This window comes from Glandiceps talaboti, chromosome 6, assembly GCF_964340395.1.
Source record: "Glandiceps talaboti chromosome 6, keGlaTala1.1, whole genome shotgun sequence".
In the NCBI taxonomy this organism is placed as follows: Eukaryota; Metazoa; Hemichordata; class Enteropneusta; family Spengelidae; genus Glandiceps; species Glandiceps talaboti.
This window is the reverse complement of record NC_135554.1, coordinates 13,191,465-13,217,527: the sequence shown is the minus strand read 5'-3', so window position 1 is coordinate 13,217,527 and position 26,063 is coordinate 13,191,465. Positions and strand designations below refer to the sequence as shown.

At 35.8% G+C, this 26,063-nt stretch overlaps 2 protein-coding genes across 5 annotated transcripts; both read left to right on the top strand.

Annotated features, from left to right (window-relative positions):
- The first annotated feature begins 19 nt into the window (after positions 1-19).
- Positions 20-13,550, top strand: LOC144436314 (uncharacterized protein YfbL-like). Of its 4 annotated transcripts, none has more exons than XM_078125068.1 (9): positions 20-880; positions 4,915-4,961; positions 5,281-5,504; positions 6,049-6,289; positions 7,761-7,933; positions 8,900-9,068; positions 10,033-10,137; positions 11,586-11,732; positions 12,565-13,548. In XM_078125068.1, exons 3-9 carry the CDS (start codon positions 5,358-5,360, stop codon positions 12,642-12,644), a joined length of 1,062 nt encoding a protein of 353 aa, XP_077981194.1. In that variant the 5' UTR covers positions 20-880; positions 4,915-4,961; positions 5,281-5,357; the 3' UTR covers positions 12,645-13,548. The 4 variants fall into 4 exon arrangements, with proteins under 4 accessions (XP_077981194.1, XP_077981195.1, XP_077981193.1 ...); XM_078125069.1 differs by lacking the exon at positions 4,915-4,961 and adding an exon at positions 2,955-3,374; XM_078125067.1 differs by lacking the exon at positions 4,915-4,961.
- Positions 13,551-14,120: 570 nt separating this feature from the next.
- Positions 14,121-22,901, top strand: LOC144436313 (uncharacterized protein YfbL-like). The gene is made up of 8 exons (XM_078125065.1): positions 14,121-14,239; positions 16,450-16,664; positions 17,419-17,653; positions 17,821-17,993; positions 18,658-18,829; positions 20,272-20,385; positions 21,294-21,452; positions 21,914-22,901. The coding sequence occupies exons 1-8, from the start codon at positions 14,176-14,178 to the stop codon at positions 21,988-21,990; spliced, it is 1,209 nt and encodes a 402-aa protein (XP_077981191.1). The 5' UTR covers positions 14,121-14,175; the 3' UTR covers positions 21,991-22,901.
- Positions 22,902-26,063: the final 3,162 nt, after the last annotated feature.

Below are 26,063 nucleotides of genomic sequence, written 5' to 3'. Positions count from 1 at the left end.
ACCGCAAGAAAAGGCGTTGGTTGGAGGACTTTAGTCGCCAAACAACAGGTATTACCAGATAGTTTTTGTATATATAAATTTGACAAACTACCAATACCTTGTCGCTCCTTGAATAAAAAACCTCACTCACTTTCGTTTTAAATGAATATTCAAGACATGTTAGTGTTGATGCAGTGTACAACTCCAATATCTCACGATGTGTTTTGTATCTGACTTGAGAAATCCAGAAATAACAGAACCATTATTAAGAATATAAAACTTAGACTAATTATATAGGAAAATCTGTTGGACCACGTTTTTAAAACGCGATATTTTGTCCCAACATTTTGGTTGATAGAGTTGAAATAAAATTGAACGGCGCATGCGTCGCCATGCAAACACTACACAGAATGTAGTCTGAATTCCAGGTACCAGCGTAACGGCGGGATTCGCCTATTCTTATGATTTATAGGCGTTAACAAATGAAACGAAATTAACATAAACATTTCCACAGAATCTGGAGTCGTTTCCAGAGAAGTACACAAGCTTGGTATTTAATCAGGAGATAGTACAGAGGGAACGCTAGTTTTAAACGGGGTCCATTACATATTCTCGTATTCTCAAGCACCAGTGTGCAAGCCTGCAGAGCGTTCAATAGAAAAGGGTCTTGGAAATTGATAGGGTCAACGCCCCTCTGTGCATGCTGTGGCGGGCGCACTAACTGAAGACTGCTGCCGTAACAGTCTACGACATCCGATCGCAATCTAACCTACTGAAAGTTCAATCCTACGCTTCTAGTACAGTGTGCGTCATTCGTCCGTCAATTCAATATTCTCGCAGATAGGTATTCCTCTATAACGAGAATCTCCGAGATGAAGACGATTGTTTGTGTGCTTCGCAGGTAAGGTTTGAATGTAAAACCTTAACGGGTTTTCAATGTTCCTATGTACCAGTTTCAAATTACACACACTATTTCATGCATTGCATGAACCTGGCATATCATGCACAAACAATTATGATAGTTATGATTTGGGTGTGGGGGTGGGGGTACGGGTGAGGTACAGTAAGTTTAGCATATTAATAATCCTAAGCGTTATAAATCACACAAAAAATTAATGTCAAATTACCCTGCTTAAGCAAATTACATAGTACCACACATTATATTGGGCCGTAACCAAGGAAGAGATTACATGGTACCAAAACGACTCCTTGATGCCAAAACAAGACAATGTCATATTCATCATATTACAATTTTAGGTCTCGTGTGAACTCTAGCGTATCTGAAACTAATTATTGCAAGTACGGCACGTCGTTATGGTACGGAAACATTTTACGACCATACACACCACTTGCTCTAAAACAGAATACCACTAAAACGAAACTATCTTTTTCTTTGCCATTTTTCATCTCATCGAAATTAAGAAGTAAAATTGTTTCTATACATGTTTTCTGAACTTGAATTTGTGCCATCAATACATGCGCAATGTTTTTTTTTTAAAATGGAGATTCGACAAACTAGTTTGTAAGAAATTTGGGTTCGTCTGAATGTCCGCCATGTTATCCACGGAGACCGTACCTGTGTATGTGTTGATCTCACGGTGCACGAGAAAACAGGTCACTTTGAAGTACGTGTATTTTGTTTCTAGAAACTAATCCATGGAGCGTGATTTTTACAAAACCCACTGTCGAGATTTTACAGTACAGTCAAATGGTTTGGGGAAATGAAACTTCTCCTTAAAACAGCTGCAACTGGAGTATTATCTTTCGATCAGACAACCGACAATATATTCACTGAAAATGATTAAAATACCACCGAATAATTGTACGTGTTAGAGAATTATGCTATCTATAAATAGTGTAGTAATGTTAATGCCATAATAATTTATGTCGTTAAAAATATTCTTCTTCGATCCGTTATCCTCAAAATAACCCCTTTCGTTTTAAAATTCCCCGAACCACAGAGCAGAGCCTCGTCTTAGAACATTCTCTGTCGCCATATGCTGTGCCATAATATTGTTATTGCCATGCCGCGCTCCACTCCACTGATTGACGAACAGTCATGACTTGCGAATTCCTATGATATTTTGAATCTCCGAGTCCGAGCACGTTATTGTGATGCGTTTCTTTGAATTCAATGACAACAACATCTTGAGGTACAAGTTCTCTACAGTTTAGAATGATGTTTCAAGACGCTGAAAACAGCGAGATGATACTATTCTTCCAGAAATAACATTTTTTAATCTGGCTGATGATATAAAATACTATTCAATTTTGACAGCCATTTATGATGTAAGCGACTGGTAGTATGAGATTTCAGTGTCTCCATGCAGGTGTGGTAATGTAGGTCATATGTTGAATTACCTGTAGCCTATCTGTACGGGACTTGAACGACTACCGCTACTACACTATTCCGCTATCCTGGCATTTTGATTTTTTTGAATTATCGCTATTTATTTGTCAGAAATTAAATTTCAAAAATAAAAATGTCAGTTAGGATAGTGGAATAGTGTCAGTAGCGAAAGTCGTTCAAATCTACATGTACGTAGGCTATATAAAGTGCATACTGTGGGCGAGTTCAGGATAAAAACCGTTTGTTAGCTAGACTGTTTACGGCGCTGGTCTGTAATTTAGATGAGAGCTAGTGACTCCCAGCTAGTGACTCCTAGCTAGTACCCCCCCCCCCCGACTTAGTTCCGGGGGGGGGGGGGCACTAGTAACTACTATCTAATGTGCCCCTTGGCAATCAGCCCTAATGATTAGCGCCGTTGACAGTCTAGCTATCGGATCGCAGACGGATTTTATCTGGAACTCGCCCAAAATATTTCTTTGTGCTTTACTAAGATTATGCGCTGTATTGATTGCTGAATGTCACCATAACCCTTGACCTCCATATTTAGCTGTCAGTTACCTTTTGACCTCTTTATATGCAATATATGTAATGTGTATGGTAACTGATAAACACTACCAAATTTCAGATGACGAATCCAGAGTATTGTTGTGACAATACAGTTAAAATCAGGAACAACAGATAATAGTTTTCAAAGCGAGATGAAGCTATTTGCATAATTTGAGCGTGTACATGTGGGATTTCAGTTACCATGGTAATCGATACATTCACATCGCCCCACCAAGCGTTACTTGTCAGCATTTGATTAATCATTTCAATCTATGATAATTAAGGGGTGTATGATTGATAACCCTATAGAATTAAAGAAGCATAAACAACAAAAGACCGGATTGACCTTTATGCTGTCGGTAAGAAAACTTTTGGGATTTCACACGAACACCTCGTGCTGCATGAACGGACGACGAACATATTATTTTGAAAATCAAGCGAGAGGCAAATTATGACAGACACACACTAATATTGTTGCAGAATGTGGTAGACAACGCAAGTGGGTTATAGCCTTGGTTATATGTATATATAATCGCCCTGTAATATAATCAAAGTTGTGATGCTTAAAGGGGAATGCAACTCCATGAAATAAAGCCATTTTTTGCTATTTTAGATATTTTACGATTTTACATCACGCTCAGTTACTTAGTACGGAAGCTTATAGGCCACACATGTAGTTTGTTTAAATATTTTTTACCATGGGAGTAGTTTGTATTTCATGGGAGTAGTTTTTTTTTGGTTACCATGGGAATAGTTTTCTTTACCATGGAAGCTGCTTTTTTCATGGCAGCAGGTTTTCTGTTGTTGTTTTTTTGTTTTTGTTTTTACCATGGGAGAAGTTTTTTCACCGTGGGAGTGGTTTTTATTTCATGGGAGAGGCTCTTATATCATGGCAGCAGTTTTTTACCATTATCATGGGAGTAGTTTTTTGACCGTGAGAATATTTTTTTTTACAATTGGAGTAATTTTTATTTCGTGGCAGTAGTGTTTTTTACGATGAGGGGAGCAGTTTTCATTTTTAGTTTTGTTACCTTTGAACCTACCGCTAGAGGACAGGTGTCAGCCTAGATTTTATACGTCAGAAATGAATGATACGAGCTGTTTATTTGTCACAAAGCCCACAAAGGTCACAAAACTAAAAACAAAACAAAAAGACTCCCATGGTGAAAACACTTCTCATGGTAAAAGAACTACCCTCATGGTAAGAACAAACTATTCCCAACAGTAAAACAAAACTACTCCCATGAAATAAAAACTGCTCCCATGGAGAAAAAGCTGCTCCCATGGTAAAAAAACTACTCCCAGTGGTAAAAAAGACTACTCCCATGGGGAAAAAGCTACTCCGGATGGTAAAAAATACGACTCCCATGGTAAAAAACAACAACTACTGCTTCCGTAGTTTAATTGGGGTGGGGTGGGGGGTGGGTGGGAACTAACGTCATTAATATGGAATGGTTGAACGCTGCATATCCATGAGTAATGAACAAATGCGCTTTGAATATTCATGAGTTGCCTTGCATTTGAAATTTGTTGCCTAGTACATTTACATAATTTCCATACATGACTGTACATGTGTCAGCATTTGTTCTTTACTCCTGAATATGCAGGTTTCAACAGGTCCATATTTATGAGGCTAGCCCCATGAGACAATGCCCGACTACTACTATGGGCTACCACCATGCCATGGATATGATGTATACATCCATGCTACCACTAAACAATACTGTACTGAGCCGGCCAATACTTTTCACTTTGTATTTCTCGGCGAAATGTAAAATCATAAAATGTCTCTCTACAGCCCAGTTTACACAAATACCTTTATGTGGTGGAGTGGCGTTCTACTCTAACACCTAATGAGGTTATTGTTAGAGTTTATTTACATTAATCAGCAAGAGAACACCTGTTTTGCTTATGATGTTTACAACTGTGATAAATCCATTTATGTCCTTCAGCTGTCAAAATGTTGACTCAGAGTTTGACATGTGCAGGATTAACAGTCCTCTACATGAACTAATATTAATGTACGTTTGTTTATGCAGTGGGTGATAACCAACTCCTTGCCTGTGTTGCTACTGAAGTCTTATCGGTATGGGTTGACCTTTACATACATACATACATACATACATACATACATATATACATACATACATACATACATACATACATACATACATCCCACACATACACACACAGACATTTCACAATGGCTATAGCACTACTGAACATCAGTTCAGTTGTGCCAAAACAAAATGACTGCTTTACTATTCATCGCCTTTATACAAACATGCACTTTGTCTACGTTGTTTCTCATAGTTTTTGGTAAATTAAACATCTAAACCGAATACCTCTTTCTCATCTATACTCTCACTTTAATATTCAATGGTTTCTTTCTCTCTTCATTGCAGTTTTTATTTTGTCAAACTCACTTGGAAATGCAGCTGAGGACCAAACTCTTGAAGACTTAGCATCATCTTTGCGAACAATGCTAACCGATCACTTCAGTTTGAATCGTCATCATGAAGTCAACATTATCAACAAGGATAATGTCAGGAATTATATCAGAGAGGCGTTTGAAAGTTCCAAACTGAATGTCCAAATTCAAGAGTTCCCAAAACTAAACTTTAATGTGGTATGTTGTTCGTACTGAATACTAGGACGTGTTTGCTTCTACATTGCAGCTGTTAGGTATACTTTTAGTCACGTTAATGTTTGCATGTACTCTCTCACTCACTCACTCACTCACTCACTCACTCACTCACTAACTCACTCACACATGTACAAGTGCCATGCCCCTCCCGATGAGAGAGAGAGAGAGAGAGAGAGAGAGAGAGAGAGAGAGAGAGAGAGAGAGAGAGAGAGAGAGAATGTACATTAACATTGGCGTAACGTCATACCATGTTTGTTGTGTTATGTTATATTATGTTATGTTATGTTGTGTGGTTTGGTTTGGTGTTGTGTTGTGTTGTGTTGTGTTGTGTTGTGTTGTGTTGTGTTGTGTTGTGTTGATTGTGTTGTGTTACATTAATGTCCATATGGCATGATATTTAATGTTTTATTATTCAATTTGTATAAAGTGTTTGTTGTGCATCCCGAATGTACAAAAAGTCACAAAATGTACATTTTATATCCATTGTAACAAGAAATGTAATCTGTACGTTCCTCTGCCTTTACAGTATGACGGTGTCAATATCATTGGTGTTCTACCGGGTGAGTTACAAGGTACGCCTGAAGACAATGTTGTCCTCTTGGGGGCGCACTACGATACTGTAGCAGAGACACCTGGTGTTGATGACAACGGCTCGGGAATGGCTGTCTTGTTGGCAGCTGCTTCTATGTTTCATAAAGAAAATGACGAATGCAAACAACGGAACACAGTCGTATTTGTAGCATTTGATTTGGAAGAATACCAGGAAGGTAATATTGTACATATATGTATTATGATATGAGTAACTTTCAGATTAGGGAAAAGTCATGTAAAGATCAGATATATGATATGATATGATGTGATGTGATGTTATGTGATGTGATGTAACATAACATATTATATAGAATATACTATGATATGATATGGTATAATATATAATATGGTATATGATATGATATGATATAATGACACTATATATGCATGTATGTGTGTGTGTGTGTGTGTATGTATGTATGTATGTATGTATGTATGTATGTATGTATGTATGTATGTATGTATGTGTGTGTGTGTGTGTGTGTGTGTATGTATGTATGTATGTATGTATGATATATTATTTCATATGTAGTGATACGATATGGTACAACAATATAATGGTATCAATTATGTTATATATTTAGCAGGCTACAATAACGGCCACATATTATTGAAAATGCAATTAAATCTCTACGGTAACATAGAAACAATCGGCAGTCCGTTGAGTCTCGATAGAACACAATTTCTAAGACCCTCTTCTTTGATCTTGCTAAAAACACAGACAGAAATTGTACTCTTTTTTTTCTAAATTAATAATTTGTGGACATTAAATGTCTACATACAAAGCATAATCATTTGCCATACGTTTGGAGTACAGGGATCGTACATAAATGTATTTTTCTTTTTCGGAAAGTTCTTTTTATAGCCAATTGTTGAACTGATTATTTAGCATCAGTAGTTCGAAGTATCCACGAAAATATACAGTGCAACCATTTGAGCTCCAAATTCCTGATTGCTGTTATCGACAATAGTTCAACAGCAGGATAAATAAATAAAACTCTTGAAAAAACACCGATACGGTGAAGTGAGATTAGGAAAGATGTCACACAGTGACAAAATTAGCTAAAGACAACGCTGAGAATGCAATGGGAGTGGCACTGATGTCCAATTAGGTTTAGACAACACTTTTGTTCATTTGTTAGTTTGTTTATGGAAGTTCTAATTCACATTAGCTAACAGTCGTACCCGATTGTTATACCATGTAGCACTCTGATCAGTAAACAGAGTCATGACATCCGGGTTCCTGTGTAGTGTAGTTTATGTTTTTATACTTATACTTATCGTTATCACTGCTAATTACGCAGTATGTCTTTGCATGGAACTTGTTTTTTATTCCTGCTTACCACGAGTAGGCAAATGTAGCACATCGGGTTTTTTTGCGCGTTGTATTTTGAATTACACTTGGTGTGTCTGTCAGTGCCGTACAATGTATTTCTTATCCAAACTGACATGTGACCTTTTTTCAAACTGGTGTTAGTGTTATTTCATTTTGGTACTCACTGTCAAAGAATATTTCAAAGGCTGGCCACTAGTACTGGTAAACTGTTCTCCAGAATTAATATCTGCAATGCTTGTTACGTTACGATAGTTTAGGACAACTTGCGAATTGGGGATGTGTTCAAAGGTTTCCTCCTTTATCTTTTACAGCCGCTGACAGTATATCTGTTGGTAGTTACCATTTTGTCAACGATTGGTTAGAGCCATTTTTGCAAGTCAGCCATTCTGCTAGGAGTGGATTTCAAGGAGCGTTGGTGATGGAAACTGTACTGAATTATAACAAAGCTGACAACTCGCAAACATTTCCTGAAGGACTGTTCCAAGTAAGTTATCGTCAGTTTTGCTTGGAGTACATCTTTGCGTTTAACAAAATAGACCATCAGTGTTAGTAGGTCAATAATGTCACACGCAGTATATGGTCATACACACCGGACAACGCCGATGGTGAGAGTATTGTCTGTACTTGCAAATTGCACCTGAAACCACAGCGACTGTCACACCAAGACATGAAAACTGATCAAATTTGATTATTTCGCCTCGAGTAAGATATAACTCTATATCGCTGTTAACAATACCTTAATTATAGTAAATTTGCATATATTTTGTTTTTGTTTAGGATGAAATTAATACAAAAACCAAATAAGTTACATGATTTGTGAAACATCTTTTGTGACATCATTCCTACAAAGAAAAGATTTTCGAAAATGTTGTCATATACATTACACACACACACACACACACACACACACACACACACACACACACATATATATATTATCAACTGAAAGCAGTCAATGGAAATAAACAACATAGCCACCCTTTCACTAATAAACTCGATTTGTCCTATCATATTAGAGAGCACAGTTGGTGGTTTTACACATCTTCCTTATATTTATTACAAGAACTGATAAGATTTTGGTATACATTTCATGAGTAGTAATGAACGGTTTGCATAATTAGTGATTTTTGTTAGTAAGGCAATATCATGACATGAAAATTTCATTACTTAGTTGATGAACGGATATGGCATATTTAGCGCATGCATTTCACAAGTTTAACGGACGCGGTTTGCAGACTTGCATCCTATTTGCAGAATTTGAGTTTGCGTAAGTTGTTGGCACATTAATGAGCAATGGAATACTCAACCGTTGATATTTTCATATTGAATGTTGTTTTACGGGCAATGCGTATAATTCTCTCCATAACCGCTCAAAGACATGTACCCTTTCGGCAAGCATTAAGTTAACATCTGGTCATTAACGTTGTTGTTGTTGTTGTTCTTGTTTCAGTTTTTTCCTACAGTCGGACAAAACCTAATGACACGTAATTACCGTGGTGATTTTTTAACCATAATCGGAAGGAGAGATGATTCTTTTATCTCGACAAAGCTTGCGTCAAATCTTGCCAAGGTCAACGTAACAGATATGTACACCGAAGTATTTATGCTCCCCTTTGAGGGTATGTTATTCCAGTCCATTCATGATCATTACAATGCCTTGATATTTATATGCATTCTTGCTGTCGTTTGTTTTGTCCGTCAAACATACGACAGGGTAGCGTGCTGTCTTTCATGTCATCGATGTTCAGTAAGTCACCGTTTTGCAAGAGATATACGCATACAACAATTGTGTTAAAATGTATATGAATTACCAGCTGCAAGAGACTAGACAGACACAGGCAACTATTGTATCCGTTCTTACTTTTTCTGCACAGTTGATATTCCTCTGCTGTATAATTACAATATACACTCATCGATGCATCTTATCAGCGTTCATTCCACAGGCAATGAATATTTACACCCTATATGTGAATTTGTTGACGAATATTATGGTGATAGGGGTATTTCAAATGTAAGCCGTTCGACGAGAAATGGGCTTTCGCCGTAGATTTACATGGGATTTTTTTTCAGAAATTTCCAGCTTTTTATAATATTTTGAGGAATATTGAGTTAGGTTGGAGAGATTATGCAAGATACAAGTCATTTTACAAAATTATCGTTTGTTCCCGGGAAAGAAGTAACACTCTCGGAACAAAATCACGTTCGTTACTGTAACACCGCAATGAACATCAAACTTATTGAACAAAATGCTGGAAATTCCACACAGTGTCGCCTAAACTTTTTAACTAAAAATGAAATAGCTACCACTACAATGACGTCTTCGAAGACGTCATTTATCAAAGTAATTCATAGTTTGTAGTGCTTGTTGAGACCGTAGTTACTTAGAAAGTAATGTATAGTCTGACTTCTCGAGCTATCAATTTGTCGGCGAAAAAACATTGAGCAACGACATAAGTGTGTTCTCGACATATTCGGAACTATCCAATATGCTGTTATTACTATATATCGTAAGATCATTCTATCTTTTTTTGCATTAGTTTGCAAATCACCTATAATCAGTTACCTTTATATCTATAACTATAGGTGTTCCAACTCAAGAGCATATAAATCTCTTTGGTGACTTCTTTCGAAGTGATCACATACGGTTCTGGTATAATGGACAACCTGCACTATTCATTACCGACACAGGTGAACGACCTTTATACATTTTTTATTGTTGATTTAGGTTTAGAAAGTTACAGTTGAGAATAACATGGGTAGCAGAGAGTATAAGAGAGCGTATAGTATTTAGTTAAAGTTTTTTGTGACTTACTGTGTTGATTTCTTTGATTTAGTGTCTACAGAGAAGAATATCAAATAAGAGACAGCTAGATGGATGGATGAAAAGAACGAAATGTAGATATTATATATAGATAGATAGATAGATACACATTAGATAGATAGGTATGTTGATGGATAGATAGATATAGAAAAAGCATATAGACAGATGGTAGACGGATATATATTAGATAGTAGTGTGATTAATGGAATGTTTTTCATGGATCAGTGGCTATACATACATACATACATACATACATACATACATACATACATACATACATACATACATACATGGGCGGATGGATCTATACTATATATACTATATATATATATATATATATATATATATATATATATCTTGATGGTGAGTATCAATTTGCTAAGACAGTGCTCTATACCGTACTACCAAAACTATATATATATATATATATATATATATATATATATATATATATATTACGAATAGATAGAGGGATAGCTACATATATACATATATCTATATTTATATAGATAGATAGACAGACAGGCAGGCAGGCAGGCAGAGACAGACAGACATACAAACAAACAAACAGACAGACGGACGGATGGACAGACAGACAGACAGACAGACAGACAGACAGACAGACAGACAGACAGATATAGATAGATAGATAGATAGATAGATGGATAGATAGATAGATAGATAGATATATAGATAGATAGATAGATAGATAGATAGATAGATAGATAGATAGATAGATAGATAGATAGATAGATTTAGAGAACTGCAGTGTTTAAGCATATATATAGGCCCTACATGAAAAACGCATGTACAAAATGACGTACAGGACACAGCGAGATGTTACTCGTATCTGTAGAGTCTATCAGTAGCAAGGTGTAAAAGGGATTATTACAGACGTTGCAATTCTTCAAAGAAATGCTAACAGAGACGCGTCCTCGTGTAGGGTCTATGGACTCATTAAAGGTACAATTGTTGGTAACGATCCCATAAAGCCGTGCCACCAACGCGTGTCTTGTAAGTCACTGGTTCTACTGTGTTCGAAATATGTATCACAACGAACAAAGTTGCTATTATTTCCCCCAATCTTTCTTCGATATTACTGCCGCTGGTAAAATTATGTTATTCTCCAATATTTTACTTCATTCAGCCAGAAGATACTCGTGATCTAATGGTTGTCACTACTCGTCTAGCGACTCGCAGTGACAAAGACCACTTTGGTCACTCTGAACGGACGAAAATATTGGAGAATAAAATCTACAAGTATTTTTGTCATGAACCATTGTAAACACAGTTTCTTTTTTTTTCATACTGACAGCCAATTTCCGTAAACCAATGGATGGATGCTACCATGAAAGTTGTGATAATGCCGACCTGATAACAGAGGACAACTTATTATTTCTGGCTCGTACTACAAAAGCAGCCGTAGGCACAATAAGAGAACTAAGTATGAACTGTCCAACTGGTATGTTTTAATGATTGTATTGTATCCTAAACACTTGGCATGAATTTCTTAGATAATTTAAAGGGACGCGGTAAGCATTTGTCGTCATTTTTGTTCCCAAAGGTTTCTTACATTTAACTTGTCTGACAACCAGCAGACACTGGCAAAACTCCTACCGTATAAACTGCTGTGATACTGTTATATAAGAATAAAATGACGTCATTTTATTCAGATAGTGTAAGAATACTAATCACAGCAGTTAATACAATGAGAATTTTGCCAGTGACTATAGGGTAAACTATTAGTATAGCTTTTATTTGGAAACCAATAATGACAAGTTGGTTGCAGACCCTGTCCCTTTAATGAATTATTACTTAAGACAAAAAAATGGGATGTGGCTGTAACAGTGAAGTGAACGTTTTGGTAAAAAACACCAACCTGGTTATATGAAATTGGTATGAATTACACAATTGCAGATATATAGCTATGAACACTTGTATTTATCGAGTATTTGATATGCGAGTTTAGTAGTAAAAAAGTGCATGCATGCACTCTTATTATATGAGCGGGTAAACTGGAAACGATACCACTGTGACAGTAAATTATAATTTATATCCTTAGAGAAGTACATTTTGTTTTCAACTTGTCTCACACGATGTTTGAAACGCTTGGCAATGCCTCCAATTTGGCCATACACATTTGTTGTACTTGTTGAACTACGCATTATAAGCGAAATTATCATAATTGTGTGAGAGCCACTCGATGTTTAATATAGTTGTACATGTCTTTGATCAAACATGGATGATTTGTCCCATATATCTATTAAAGAATGACTCTCTTCTTTTCCCCGTAGGTGGCGGAGATTCAGTACACATCATTACACCACTCTATATCCTGATAACAATGAGCGTGTCCATGCTCTCTCATCAGTAATATCCTCACAGCACTATTTTCCTGTTTTACAATAAATACCAGTCACTCGTTGTTTTTATATAACACAGTTGACATTTCAGTCATGCAATTACTATAAAATCATTTTTTTGTTCATAATCTTTATAGACCCATGATATGTAAATTTTCAAAACGGGTCACCTGATCGAATCATAAATATGTAAATTATGTATGCCCAAAATCAGGATTTGAGATCATATCATTAATAATCCAAATTTTACTTTGTAAAATAGAGTTTACAATTGACCTGATTACTACTTTTATACAGCAGAAACCCCAGGTTAAAAGGTAATGGTGCATGTACGTAGTGAATGGTATAGCATTCACATTACTTCTGTATTTTTAAATATTAAAGCTTATACACCCGTTGGTTAACGTGGTAAAATTTCACGAGCTGTATAATTTTTGAAAAAAATTCACTAATAATGACTGTAATATTCTAGAGACTTTATATGGATAACTTAATATAAACAGAGACTGGAATATTAATACAGTGCACAACAGCGCCACCTAGTGTTCAGTACTATATAGTTGCAAACCTCCACTTCCAGGAATGAAATGTTACACCATCTTACTCCATACCACAATAAAACACAGATTTTCCTGAATGCTGAATGCTGTTGTTCTTTTGGATTGATTTTGTAGTTAAGTAAGAGTGACAGTTAATTCCTTGTTTTGTTTCTGACTGACTGACTGACTGACTGACTGACTGACTCACCTCGCTTCCGGACCCCCTCCACATGCACAAGCACACACAGGCATGTACGTTTTCACACAAAAAGCACAAACACTCGTGCGCGCACACATAGGCCTGATGCATATTAAATTATGAATTCAAATCACTCAAAGTTAGAGAATAGTATTAAAGAGCCTAATTGTATAGGGTGTAAACATATAACACTCATATTTGTACAACTCAAGCTGAAGAGAAATTAAAGTTGAAATACAGTGGTTGTATGTATTTCTAATTGTGGTGAAATGAAACTAAGCACATGTGATTGTCTGAATGTGCGATCACTTCATTAGGAGGCCTTACTTGACCGGCTGGCCATATTTCGTCATTCGAGTGAGTGAGTGAGTGAGTGAGTGAGTGAGTGGCAAAATTTAAAAAACAAAATCGACGCCCTCTACGACAGGATTAGAATAATAATCACAAAGTCACTGATTGTTAGATGGCAACCTCATGAGCACGTATTTGAACGAAAATTATAGTTTAATGCTGATATTCAAGAAATTTGATAAAATACATGGTTCGACGTTTCCTCGTCATTCAGACTGTTTATACGTGAAAATACTTGAAACTAAGTCGAAAACGAGCCCACACATATCATTTCTAGTCTATGGGACCGGTCAGTTTCTCCAGCCAAGGGGGGGGGGGGGGGTCTGCCAATTACAATGTCGCTGATCATACTATCCTGTGTGTACTTTGAACTTTGACACCGATTCAACCTCGGGGTCCTTCCGTCCACTCCCATTTATACATGTAACAGCACTCACATCAGCTTATAGCGTCATGGCTGCGATGTCCTTCTCTACGCTGAGGATTCTGACTGTTGCGATTGCGGTGCTCACTTCAAGTAAGTATCTCGGATATAGCTAGTCACCGTCCTCCATGTTTAGTTGCAAAATTAGCATGTCAGTTAGCGTAGAAGTTGAAAGTGAAGGGCATGTATAAAGCAACAACAACAGCGTGCAAGTCATGAACAATTGACATACTATCGTATACACGCGACAACTTGGCGTGGCGCCCATATACAACATTATAATCTTTATAATCTTTTCCTTCTTTCCGCATGATACAGAGACTGGCCCCAGTCCAGATTTTTTGTCTCATAATTCATAATCTTCAAAAGTTTTCAACTTTTTATTCAATTTAAATTTGGTGAAGAAAAATTTGGTCACCGTTACTAGTTACGTACTAGTCTCCCATGGCTAACTTACTGTTAACCTGACTGTTCGCAACCACTCACCTACACGTCGCTATTTCACACAAAGAACACAATTGTGTGTAAACATTAAAACTGTTTTTTTATTCAAATAAAGAGGCGAAAAGCCCGGAGAATTGAGCACGTCTACTTGATACTGTGCAAAACACCTTTCGGTTATCTCGCACAGGTCAGTGTGAAGTTGGTGTCCTGTGGAATGTTAACAGTTTTATAATGGGCCCTTGTTTGTTTATATATCTTGAAATAAGCTTACTTGCTGGGTTAGCGTTCTTTTTAAGTATGGGTGTCTATATATTTGTCTGGCCAAATATAGCGATGTTATTAACAATTCTTGTCATGTCCGACGACAATTTAACTGCACTCACCTGATATGCAAAGTATTACTTGGGTCATGACGGGAGTCAGACACTTGTATTGTCCCTGCGTCATAAGTTAGAGAAATCAAACGCTGTACATTTAAAACACTAGCCTTGAAGTTCACAGTAACCCCAATATAAGTTGCAGCTGCTGTCTTTTGTACATAAAATTCATTACAGCAGTTCAAGGTCTTGTTTTGTTGAGACCTCTTACGACCACACTCTATTGTGCGACTGTTCTTAAAATTTGTATTCGGGGTACATATAGTAACGGAGACCGATCATGATCGATTATGCAGAATGTACATGTCATTTGGTCTTAGTCTGGATGCCAACGTGGTCGCTAACTAAACCACACTGAGTGAGTGAGTAAGTGAAGGTATAAATCGTGTAGCGGTATCGTAAAGAAAATAGACTATGTGATCTAAACCCATATATATATATATATATATATATATATATATATATACGGTCTGGATCTAACGCCCAGTGTAATTACATCGAATAACGGTCTGTTATGAGTTTCTTTGTTCTGTACTTTATTAAGATACGAAGGAATACAACTGTAGGAGTGCTTGTAAATTAGTTCCAAAGGTACACTAATTTATCATCGTTATTATCATTTTATTGTGTAATTAACCATATTCAATGACACGGGCTATAAAATGCTGCAAATTTTATTACTGCGCCCATACCAAAATCATATAGCAGATAACGACCCTAGTGAGGATTGTATTTTGTTCCTTTAACAGTTGTGCTAAGACATCATTGGCGCTGTTTTACCTAGTGACGTCTGTCGTCTTCTGAATGGACTAATCGAGAAACTAGGTTTGCATGCATAAACTTGATCGACATAATTTCTTTAGTTTTCGCTTCACTCGTTTGATCGGAATGACCTTCTATATAGTAGTCCCCACCCGTCGAGGTATTTTCATAAACGTTGGGTTCTCTTGAGTCCTCGCATGTTTTGACACCACACAAAGTTTGCTTGATTGCCAAGAGAAAAAAAAAACAAATTGAAATTTTATTTCACATAATATTGTGCTGTGGATCGGTGTCAGAACAATAGAGGTGGGGTATAGATGAAATTTGATGTCGCTTAGTAATCGCGCAAACTTATGTGACGTGAAATCATAACATCACTCTCTAGAATAAAAAGGTTTATTTAATAACTGTTATTGTATTTATTTTCATTGAGTAGTCTTCCACCGTAAATGAAGCTCTTCATGTAGTTAAAGCTAGTAGATAAAGCAATCATATCAATGACGAAAACAAAGGCAACACATCACGTCTCGTTTAGAAATTAAATAAAAATGACAGATATATATATATATATATATATATATATATATATATATATATATATATATATATATATATATATATATATAATAAAGTTAAAATTGTTGCAGACTTATTCTCATTACACAACCAACATATATTTAATATATTTCCTTTATTTGTCTATATATATTCGTACAATAGTGTGCATTTCCATTGATGCTGAGGACGACTTGAATACAATAGCTGGTAACCTTCGTACGCTCCTTGAAGTCCAATTCTCCGAGAACCGCAATCACCATGTAAACCCTACAAACAAGGACAATGCTATTAACTACATAGCAGAAACAATGAAGAGTTACAATCTAGATGTGCGAAGTGTGGAATTTGCCGGACAAAATGTAAGAATACGAATAATTGTAGTACATTTATATCAACACACACATACAGTCAACACATTACATGGATGGCGAGGATATGATTTTAGATCTAGGGGTTGCTTAAAATAGCCTAGTTTCAGAATATGTCTATATTTATGAGACATTATAAATATGATTTTCATAGATTTGTCAGGAATGAAAAGCGAGTTGATATCTTGACAGTAAGGTAATTTGGTTGTGAAAATCAGCTTACAATTAGACAGATATGAACAGTAGCTCTGTTACAGTACTATTCAAGATCATCCAAGGTCACATGATTAGCCTGCCTGCCTGTCTGTCTGTCTGTCTGTCTGTCTGTCTGTCTAATCGCATGTTTGCCTGTCTTTGTTTCTGTCTTGGCTTTATCGTTTCGCCTGTCTGCCTGCCTGCCTGCCTGCCTGCCTGTCTGCCTGCCTGCCTGCCTGCCTGTATGCATGCATGTATGTATGTATGTATGTATGTATGTATGTATGTATGTATGTATGTATGTATGTATGTTCATCCATCCATCCATCCATCCATCCATCCATCCATGCGTGTGTCTGTCTGCCTATCAGTCTGTCCAATCCCTATCTTTTCCTTTTACCCCGAAGACATTTTTTCATGAAGGAAAACACTTTCCGACCAAATATGTTTGGATTTGCTATTTTTAATATTTGATTTCGATTATTTTGTTATTACATTCTAGATAATGTTTGAAACGTTGAAGTCCATGTATATTAATATTTCTAAATATATCTTTCGTTTCTTACAGTACAAGGGGGTAAATATCATCGGCATACTCCCAGGAAAAACGAAAGGTACCGCCGACGACCAAGTGATCTTATTGGGGTCGCACTTTGATACTGTGAAAACCACACCAGGCGTTGACGATAACGGGTCTGGTATTGCAGCACTGTTAGAGGCTGCACGGCTGGTTACATCCGAGACATGCGTGACTACCAATACAATCGTGTTTGTGGCTTTTGATCTTGAGGAATCGCAAGAAGGTAAGATAAGGTCTCAAGAATCAAAAAATAAAAATGAGATCAAATATCTATTAAATCTGACTTTCATATTATTTGTTACTTATCACTGAAATTAATGTAACGAATGGTTACCATGGACACATTTGTCTGCTATTGCAATTCAAAGTTTTGTTTGTATCCCTTACAAGAGGTTCGCAAAGGTTTAATTGGAAGTCAACACTTCGTTAACGATTGGCTGATTGATTTCCTTGTGAATAGCGACGGGACGAATAGCTCCTTTAAGGGTGCGATAGTTCTGGAAACCCTTATGAACTTTGATAGTGGTGAAAATGCTCAAACCTTTCCACCGGGCTTTAAAGATGTAAGTATATTATACAATGCTGTTGACTACACTATTCTGCATCCCCTTTCATCTGATAAAAGTGTTGCTGAAGAACGTGCAATGACAATTATCGAGCAGCAATACATGATGATGAGTGGATTGTTTGAGGAGATTATCATTGTCTATGAGGTTTGTGTCCAAACATTCTGACTGTATTGTGCGTGAAACCCCAAAACGCCACCACCACCACCACCACCACCACCACCAAACAAAAAACTCAAAAAAACAAGCAAACAAACAAACAAACCATCCATATTTGCTGTCACCATAGAAATGACAATAACTACAAATGGTCTTGTTGAGTTTGATCCATCACACTGTACAGGAAAGTTTTGATTTGAGGATATTGTGATCAGTTATATCAATCCCTGTAAATACTATTTTAGTCGTTACATTGTTTACAACTCCACTACATTCATCGATTGTCCAGACGATTTAACATGAATGGTGCAGTTACAGTTGTACAAAGTAATGATTATTTGACTCTTTAACATATTAACATACTAGATAGAAAAGTCTTTTCTTTTTTATGAATAAATTAATTTAAGTAAGTCATGATAACGTAATCAGATAATTCATTAGATTGCAGGATTGGATTACAGGAGAGAATGTACAAATTGTCATCATCTGTTTGGTTTTACAGGGGTTCAAAGACCTTTACAATAAAATAAGCAGTAGGAATTTTACTGGAGATTTCATAACTGTCATTGGCCGTCAGACAAACGACGCTGCACTAATGTCAGGATTCACCAACCACTGGTCAGGTGTGGGCGATGACATGTTTCTAAATGAGAGTATACCCCTCCCATTTTCAGGTAAGATTTAAAAAAAATTTTTTTCCGAGTGTAGCGTTGACAGTATTATGTTATTGTGTGTTGATTTGACTTTTACTCTCTGCCACGATATACTAAGGGGTGAGATCCATAATTCAATGTAGGAGAAAAATAAGTCTTTTCCTTATTCCTCAGACCCGCCCCCCCTTCTAACTAAATTGGCCAAACTTGAAAATTATTTCAGACAGCAAATCATTTTCCAATTTATGTAGTAGTATGTGATGCTATGACTACTAAAGCCAGTATGTAGTGACACTGTACTGTAATTTAGTGCCAGGCATTTTAATACTATAGTAAAAATTGTTCCTTTTCTAGATGTCACGATTTATTTGTATTTAGGAGAGGAGTACAAACAGATCCATTAAAAGTAAAAATGTTTTTGGAAGAACTAACATGGTGCACCTCTCATCTCGAAACTAAAAGAATTATTTTTTATATCCTACATTGAACTATTGATATACCCCTAAGCTGTACGTATACTACAAAGTTAAAATGGTGATTTGATGAAGAGGGACTCGCTTAATGTCTCTTGCTCGGAAGTCGTTTTCCATAAACGCGAAATTCTGATAATTTTGCAATGGAGAATTATTTGGATAGTCGTTAGCCTCAATGGGTAGGTACAGCCTGTAAGCACAACGGAAATGATCGATATCTGTCCGTTCGTCCGTCAGTCTGTCCGTGCACAGCCATATCTCAGATACCAATGGCATGACTGAATTTCAAGAAAAAAAACATTTTACAAATGTGAGATACTAGTAGTAGAGGAGATATATACACGTCGCTATATTTGGCAACCTTGAACAGTATTATATGGCCAAGCACTCATGATTGTCGTAAAAATGAAAGATTTTCAACCAGCAGTTGAAGTATCTACACCCATATTCGCCAATTCAAAATTAAGGTTTTTATTGCCAGGCCTTGGCTTTTGAACTTGACCTCTATCCTGAAGTTCAAAGTTCGATTCGCATAACATCGTTAAGTTTTAATATTAGGACAACACGCATATTTATAAAAACAACCTCCACATTCATCCTAAAGATCAAATAACAATTTCCCCAATAACGAGTTTATGTATGTAATGCTCTTAAATTACTTTGTTTTACGTGTCTAGTGAATTCTTATCATTCACTTTATTTTTAATCGAGATAATTTTTAGCCAGACTGGCCAATCTTCGAAATTAAAAATACAGAAAAGTCAGAACAATACGCAACGCACAAAACAAAGAAAAGAAAATAAGCCACAAAATCGAGAAAGAGGATAGTTACATAAAATATATACAATTACAATGTAGTGTAGTGTAGTGTAGTGTAGTGTAGTGTAGTGTAGTGTAGTGTAGTGTAGTGTAGTGTACAGTTACAAGTACCAGTAATAATAACAGTAGTACAGTGTTTTGTTAATCATGTATGTTTCTTTCCTTTTGTAGGTGTCCCTACCGACCAAGACTTTCTATTTTATGGCGATTTCTTTCGAAGTGATCACACACGATTCTGGCAACATCCTCCGAACTCTCTTAGCGCTATTCTGCTAACAGATACAGGTAGTATAGAATTGATTGTTACCTATATATACACGTCGTATCATTATTATCTCGTACGACCATACCCCAAATTGTTACAGGACACATTTTATGTAATATCCTATGTATGACATTCAGCAAATATTAGGTGTATCTTTGTAATATAATATAATAGAATGACCATTTCACTGAACATGTAAATAGTCGACAATATGAGAACAAAAAGAACTCGGAGAACAATTTATCAATATGGAAACAAATATGCTCCCGTGCTTATTTTTGTGTTTAAAGATGATGCAAATTACTACAGGCCTAGCCTATTATAATACACGATGATTTCACGTTAGTTCCACACATGGGGGTTTAAGTGTCCCATCAACAAATCACTCTTCTTTTGTCATTGGTAGGCAAATAAATAAGCATTCGAAAATGTATGCAAATATTCTTAGCAACGTGACCACGCCCATAGCAAGCGTCAAATGATAGTGTATATTGCAAACGATAAAAACCGTGATCGGTAGGCATGCGGGTAAACATTTCTGAAATGTTTGCCTAGCAACAAGAACACACCCATAGCAACAGCCAAATGGTTGTGTATATTACAACGATAACAATGAGATTGGTTAGGCAAGTGGATATATCAAAGAAAGCGAATACATGTCAACCTAGCAACAAGATTACGCTCATAGCAACAATTAAATAATGGTGTATATAGCAAAGATAACAACAGACTCGGAGGTTGTTAGGCAAGTAGATTAACATTTTTAAAATAAATTCATGTAACAATTTATGTAACAAAAAATAAGAAAAAACAGCTAGGTTACAGGTGCTACTGTTTAAAAGACACTACAGGTGTGTATAATGGCAACACTATGTTGATTTCAAGTGTTTGTTTTAAAATCCATTAATATGATTGTTTTATTTTTCAGCTAACTTTCGTGGTGATATGAGACAATGTTACCATAATCCATGTGATAATGTGACATCCATCACTGATGACAAAATGAAGTTTCTCGCAAAGACAACGAGAAGTGTTGCCAACATGTTGATTGAACAAGGTATTGACAACCTAGAAGAAGTATGTGCAGGTAAAATATGAAATACTGAACTATAAAAAATAAGGATGAAAATGAGAAAGTTGCAATTTCATGAATTCGTTGAGAAAAATCACCTTAAATGCGCAGGGAAATACATGAATCGGGAAAAGTCTTCTACTTCTACTTCTGCTTCTAAACTGTAAACATTCAGCAAGGAATATCGTCACAAAGGCGTAACGCTGGCGGTGTCCTTCAGATCTCACCCGTGTTCAGGCGAGCACGATCTATGAGATCGGTGTTTGAAAATGGTTGCTTAAATTTCGTCATCGATGTAATTGTAAAGCTGTTAAAAATAACGTGTCGACAATCGATAAAATAATCCGCTATATGTAGTCCCAATGAAAAAAATGCTTTTAGACAAAATATAACTTTTACCCTGTCATTGCTTTTAGACAAAATGTAACTTTTATCGTACCATTTAAGTTTACGTACAATCCTATTTATTATTACAGATGCTAATGGACTTTCATACTCTTCAACACATCTGGCAGTCATTGGTCTGATGATTACGTTGTCACTGTTGATGTAATGGTAACACTTACCAGGCTAGTGTGTATAGTGCAGCCAAAAGGTGTACAGTTTTTTACAATCTGGCGAAAAAATTTCATGTTGTAAACTTAGATATGTGTAATTGAGGCATTTAACACGCCAATTCTTTGAATGATAATATGCAATTTCTTGTATATGGTACTTACGTTGCATTTGGTCGGTTTGGTATTTGAATCAATTAGAAAATGTGTAACAATTAAGATTCTATCATTTGCATATAGTTGTTGCTTATTAATATAGAAAACATTAATATTTTCATGCTTTGCTTCAAATGCAAAATCATATTTTATTAGGGGAATTGCTCCATGTTCTTACAAACTGGATATTCAAGTGAAAATACACAATAAAAACAAGTTGGCAACATTTAGCATTGAAAAAAACACTGGGAAATTTAAGAGCATACCACGTTATTGATTAAAGAGGTGGCAATATTTAAGCTAATCATGAATACATATAGATTGACTTGTTGTATATTGTACTACCCACCCTTTATTTTAGGTTGGAGCTATTACGGAAATATGTAAACAACCGTTATACATTTTAAACTGTATATGTTGCTTTGTTAAATACATTGCTAGCTGAGATTCAGAATAAACTTAATTAATAAGTTGATTCTCTGATGACAGAATGATTGCATGCATGCGTAATTATCACAAACGGAACATTAAATTGGTGAAATCGATTTCCGCCCTCAATAATGAGGTATTTTCTGGACACGTGGCAGCCCCTGATTTTTTGTTTATTTGTTTATTTATCTATCAATCTTTCATATACATACACCATTACAGTGCATTAGCACTGTTTTCCTAATGGAAGCTGTTGTAAGATTACGTACATAGAAGAAACAAACAAAAAAGGGACAAACTAGGACAAAACGTTACAGATGCACAGACTGGCTACTATATATAAATATAAATATATATATATATATATATATATATATATATATATATATATATATATATATATATATATATATACATATATATATATATATATATATATATATATATATATTGTTGAAACCGTTAATACAGTAATTCTTGGGGACTTTAATGCCGATTTGGGATCACTGTTTGGGAATGAATTAGAGCAACATTGTAGAGAGAACAATTTGTTTATTTCTGATATCGATATTTTGGGTAGGAACAAAGACAATTTTACGTTTTATAGTGAAGCCCATGGGAATACACATTGGTTAGATCACTGTCTTAGTACCCACTCTGTGCACAAAGCCATTTGTAATGTAGAGATTTTTCATGATTTTATCTCGTCTGATCATTTCCCCATCGGTGTTAGTATTGAAACATCAGGTTTAACTCGTTTCGCTTCTGATTCTCAAAATGGCATCAATGCTAGGCCGAATTGGCAGAGAGCAAAGTATGACAATTTGACAAGTTATCAGCTTATGACAGGAGAATTACTTAGCAACGTTTGCATTCCATGTAATACCCTTAAATGTCTGGATCCAAATTGTACCAACAGCGACCACCTTGCCGATTTGAATTTGTTTTATTCGGAAGTAATTAGTGCCTTGAAGCAGGCTGCTGAAAATAGCATTCCACACTCAAATATGAATAATTTTCGTGAAGTGCCGGGTTGGAATGATTACTTACGCGATCTACATGATAGTGCACGGGATGCGTTTAAGATATGGGTGGTTTATGGTAAACCCCGTTCAGGTCCCCTCTGGGAGTTAATGCGTACAACGCGAGCCAAATTCAAGCTAGCATTTAGGACTTGTAAGCGGAGGGAGAATAAGGCTAAGGCAGATGCTATGGCTAACAACCTTGTACAGAATAATTCTCGGAAATTTTGGAATTCCGTAAGGGCTTGCTCTGGAGCCACTAACTGTCCTTTACCTAGTACAGTTGGTGGTTGTACAGGCTATAGGGATATTGCTAGTATGTGGAAAACACATTATGAGAGTTTACTTAATTCTGTTTCTAACAGTCAGAATAAGGAATTTGTTCAGTCAACTCTGTCTAATATCGAGTTTGATTGCGAAATGACCGTTACGCCTAATGAACTTAAAGAGGCAGCTTTTAATCTAGAAAAAGGAAAAGCTATGGGGAGGGATGGCATAATGTCTGAACACCTCATTTACGCAAACCCGATCGTCTTTGACTTGCTCAGTATGTGTTTTACTGCATTCTTTGTCCATGGATGGCTTCCGAATAGTTTTATGGATGCCACAATTGTGCCAATAGTAAAGGATAAAGCTAAGGATCTCACTTCAGTAGATAATTATAGACCAGTCGCTATAGTTACAACAGCTTCTAAATTATTTGAAATGTGCATTTTGAGTCGCATTGAGAAGTATATTGTGACTAGTGATTTTAGATTCGGGTTCAAAAAGAACCATTCCACTGACATGTGCATTTTTGTACTCAAAGAGATTGTTGATTTTTACAAAAGACACAATTCCCCAGTTTTCTCTTGTTTCTTGGATGCGAGGAAAGCATTTGATAGGGTTAACCATTGGACTCTGTTTAGGAAACTGATTGATAGTGAAACGCCACTGTTTATTGTTCGCATCCTTCAGTACTGGTATCATGCTCAGCTGTTTTTTGTACGTTGGGGTTCTACGGAATCAAACCATTTTAAAGTCATTAATGGGGTACGCCAGGGAAGCATAATCTCTCCAAAGTTATTTGCAGTCTACATCGAAAATCTTACCAAAAGGCTGAAGTTGGCGGGAGTCGGGTGTCACATAGCTGGCAAGATTTTGAACCATTTGCTTTATGCAGATGACATTGTATTGATTTCGCCTTCGATTAAGTCGTTACAGAAACTAATTAAGATATGTGAGCAATTTGGCATGGAACACGATATACAACAAAAACAGAATGTGTGTCATTTTTTCCTAGGCAATGGAAACCAACCAGAATGCCTTCTGTTTATTTATATGGCAGACAGTTGAATTTTGTTACAGTTAAAAAATATCTTGGATACATAGTGACCTCCAATGGGTGCGATGAAGCAGATATGCAGAGACAACTTAGAGCTATGTATGCGAGGGCAAATATTATTGTCAGAAATTTTGTTCATTGCTCAGAGCGTGTGAAATGTACACTTTTTAGGAGTTTTTTATATAGTGTTTACTGTTTACAAGTTTGGTGTAATTATAGCAACACGATGCTTCGTAAAATACAGGTAGCATATAACAACACGTTGCGAATAGTTTTTGGCCTTCGAGGGGCAGTTAGCATAAGTAACAATTGTGTCAGCAGGAATATTTTTAATTTTACCTCATTACAACGCAACTTGTTGTTCAAATTTGGTGAACGGCTACACGAGAGCCACAATGAAATAATTAAGACGTGTATTCTCTCCGACAATTATTTTTACTCCAGTTTCTGGAAAAACTACCGACTTGTATTGTATAATTAGTTTTTTTTCTATAGTATTTTTTTTTTTTTTGTGGTTGTATGGGACTTTTTTTAATGGCCTGAAATAAAGAATAATAATAATAATAATAATAATAATAATAATAATAATAATAATAATAATAATAATAATAATATATATATATATATATATATATATATATATATATATATATATATATATACTCATATAAGTATGTGTCTCGCTGACAAAGTGAGGAAAATATAAAGTTGATACTGTTTATGCAGTCATGCATTTTTGTTTATAATCGATATATATATATATATATATATATATATATATATATATATATATATATATATATATATATATATATACACCAATCATATGTTAATTTTCAAAATGGATCACCTGATCGATAAATAAATTTTGTATTAAGCAGAAACTCAACTCCAGGTTAGAAGAGAATGATGATGTACGTAGTGAATGGTATAGCATTCACATTACTTGCATATTTGTTAAGCTATTACTAGTAAAACAATCTTTTTAAACAGTAAAACCTATACACTCGTTGGTTAACTTGGTAGGATTTCACGAGCTGTACAATTTTTGAAAAATTAAACTAATTATGAACTTAATATTCTAGAGACTTTATATGTTGGATATAACTTAAACATATACTGGATCCCGGATTATTAACAC

What these genes read in the sequence shown, in the direction of transcription:
- LOC144436314 (XM_078125066.1), top strand. Translation starts at nt 2,285, where the DNA reads ATGAGATTTCAGTGTCTCCATGCAG. An exon ending in CAAAACTAAACTTTAATGTG is followed by an intron (nt 5,505 to 6,048) that starts GTATGTTGTTCG and finishes CTGCCTTTACAG; the next exon opens with TATGACGGTGTCAATATCAT. An exon ending in TTTGGAAGAATACCAGGAAG is followed by an intron (nt 6,290 to 7,760) that starts GTAATATTGTAC and finishes TATCTTTTACAG; the next exon opens with CCGCTGACAGTATATCTGTT.
- LOC144436313 (XM_078125065.1), top strand. Translation starts at nt 14,176, where the DNA reads ATGGCTGCGATGTCCTTCTCTACGCTGAGGATTCTGACTGTTGCGATT. An exon ending in ATGTAAGAATACGAATAATT is followed by an intron (nt 16,665 to 17,418) that starts GTAGTACATTTA and finishes CGTTTCTTACAG; the next exon opens with TACAAGGGGGTAAATATCAT. An exon ending in TTCCACCGGGCTTTAAAGAT is followed by an intron (nt 17,994 to 18,657) that starts GTAAGTATATTA and finishes TTGGTTTTACAG; the next exon opens with GGGTTCAAAGACCTTTACAA.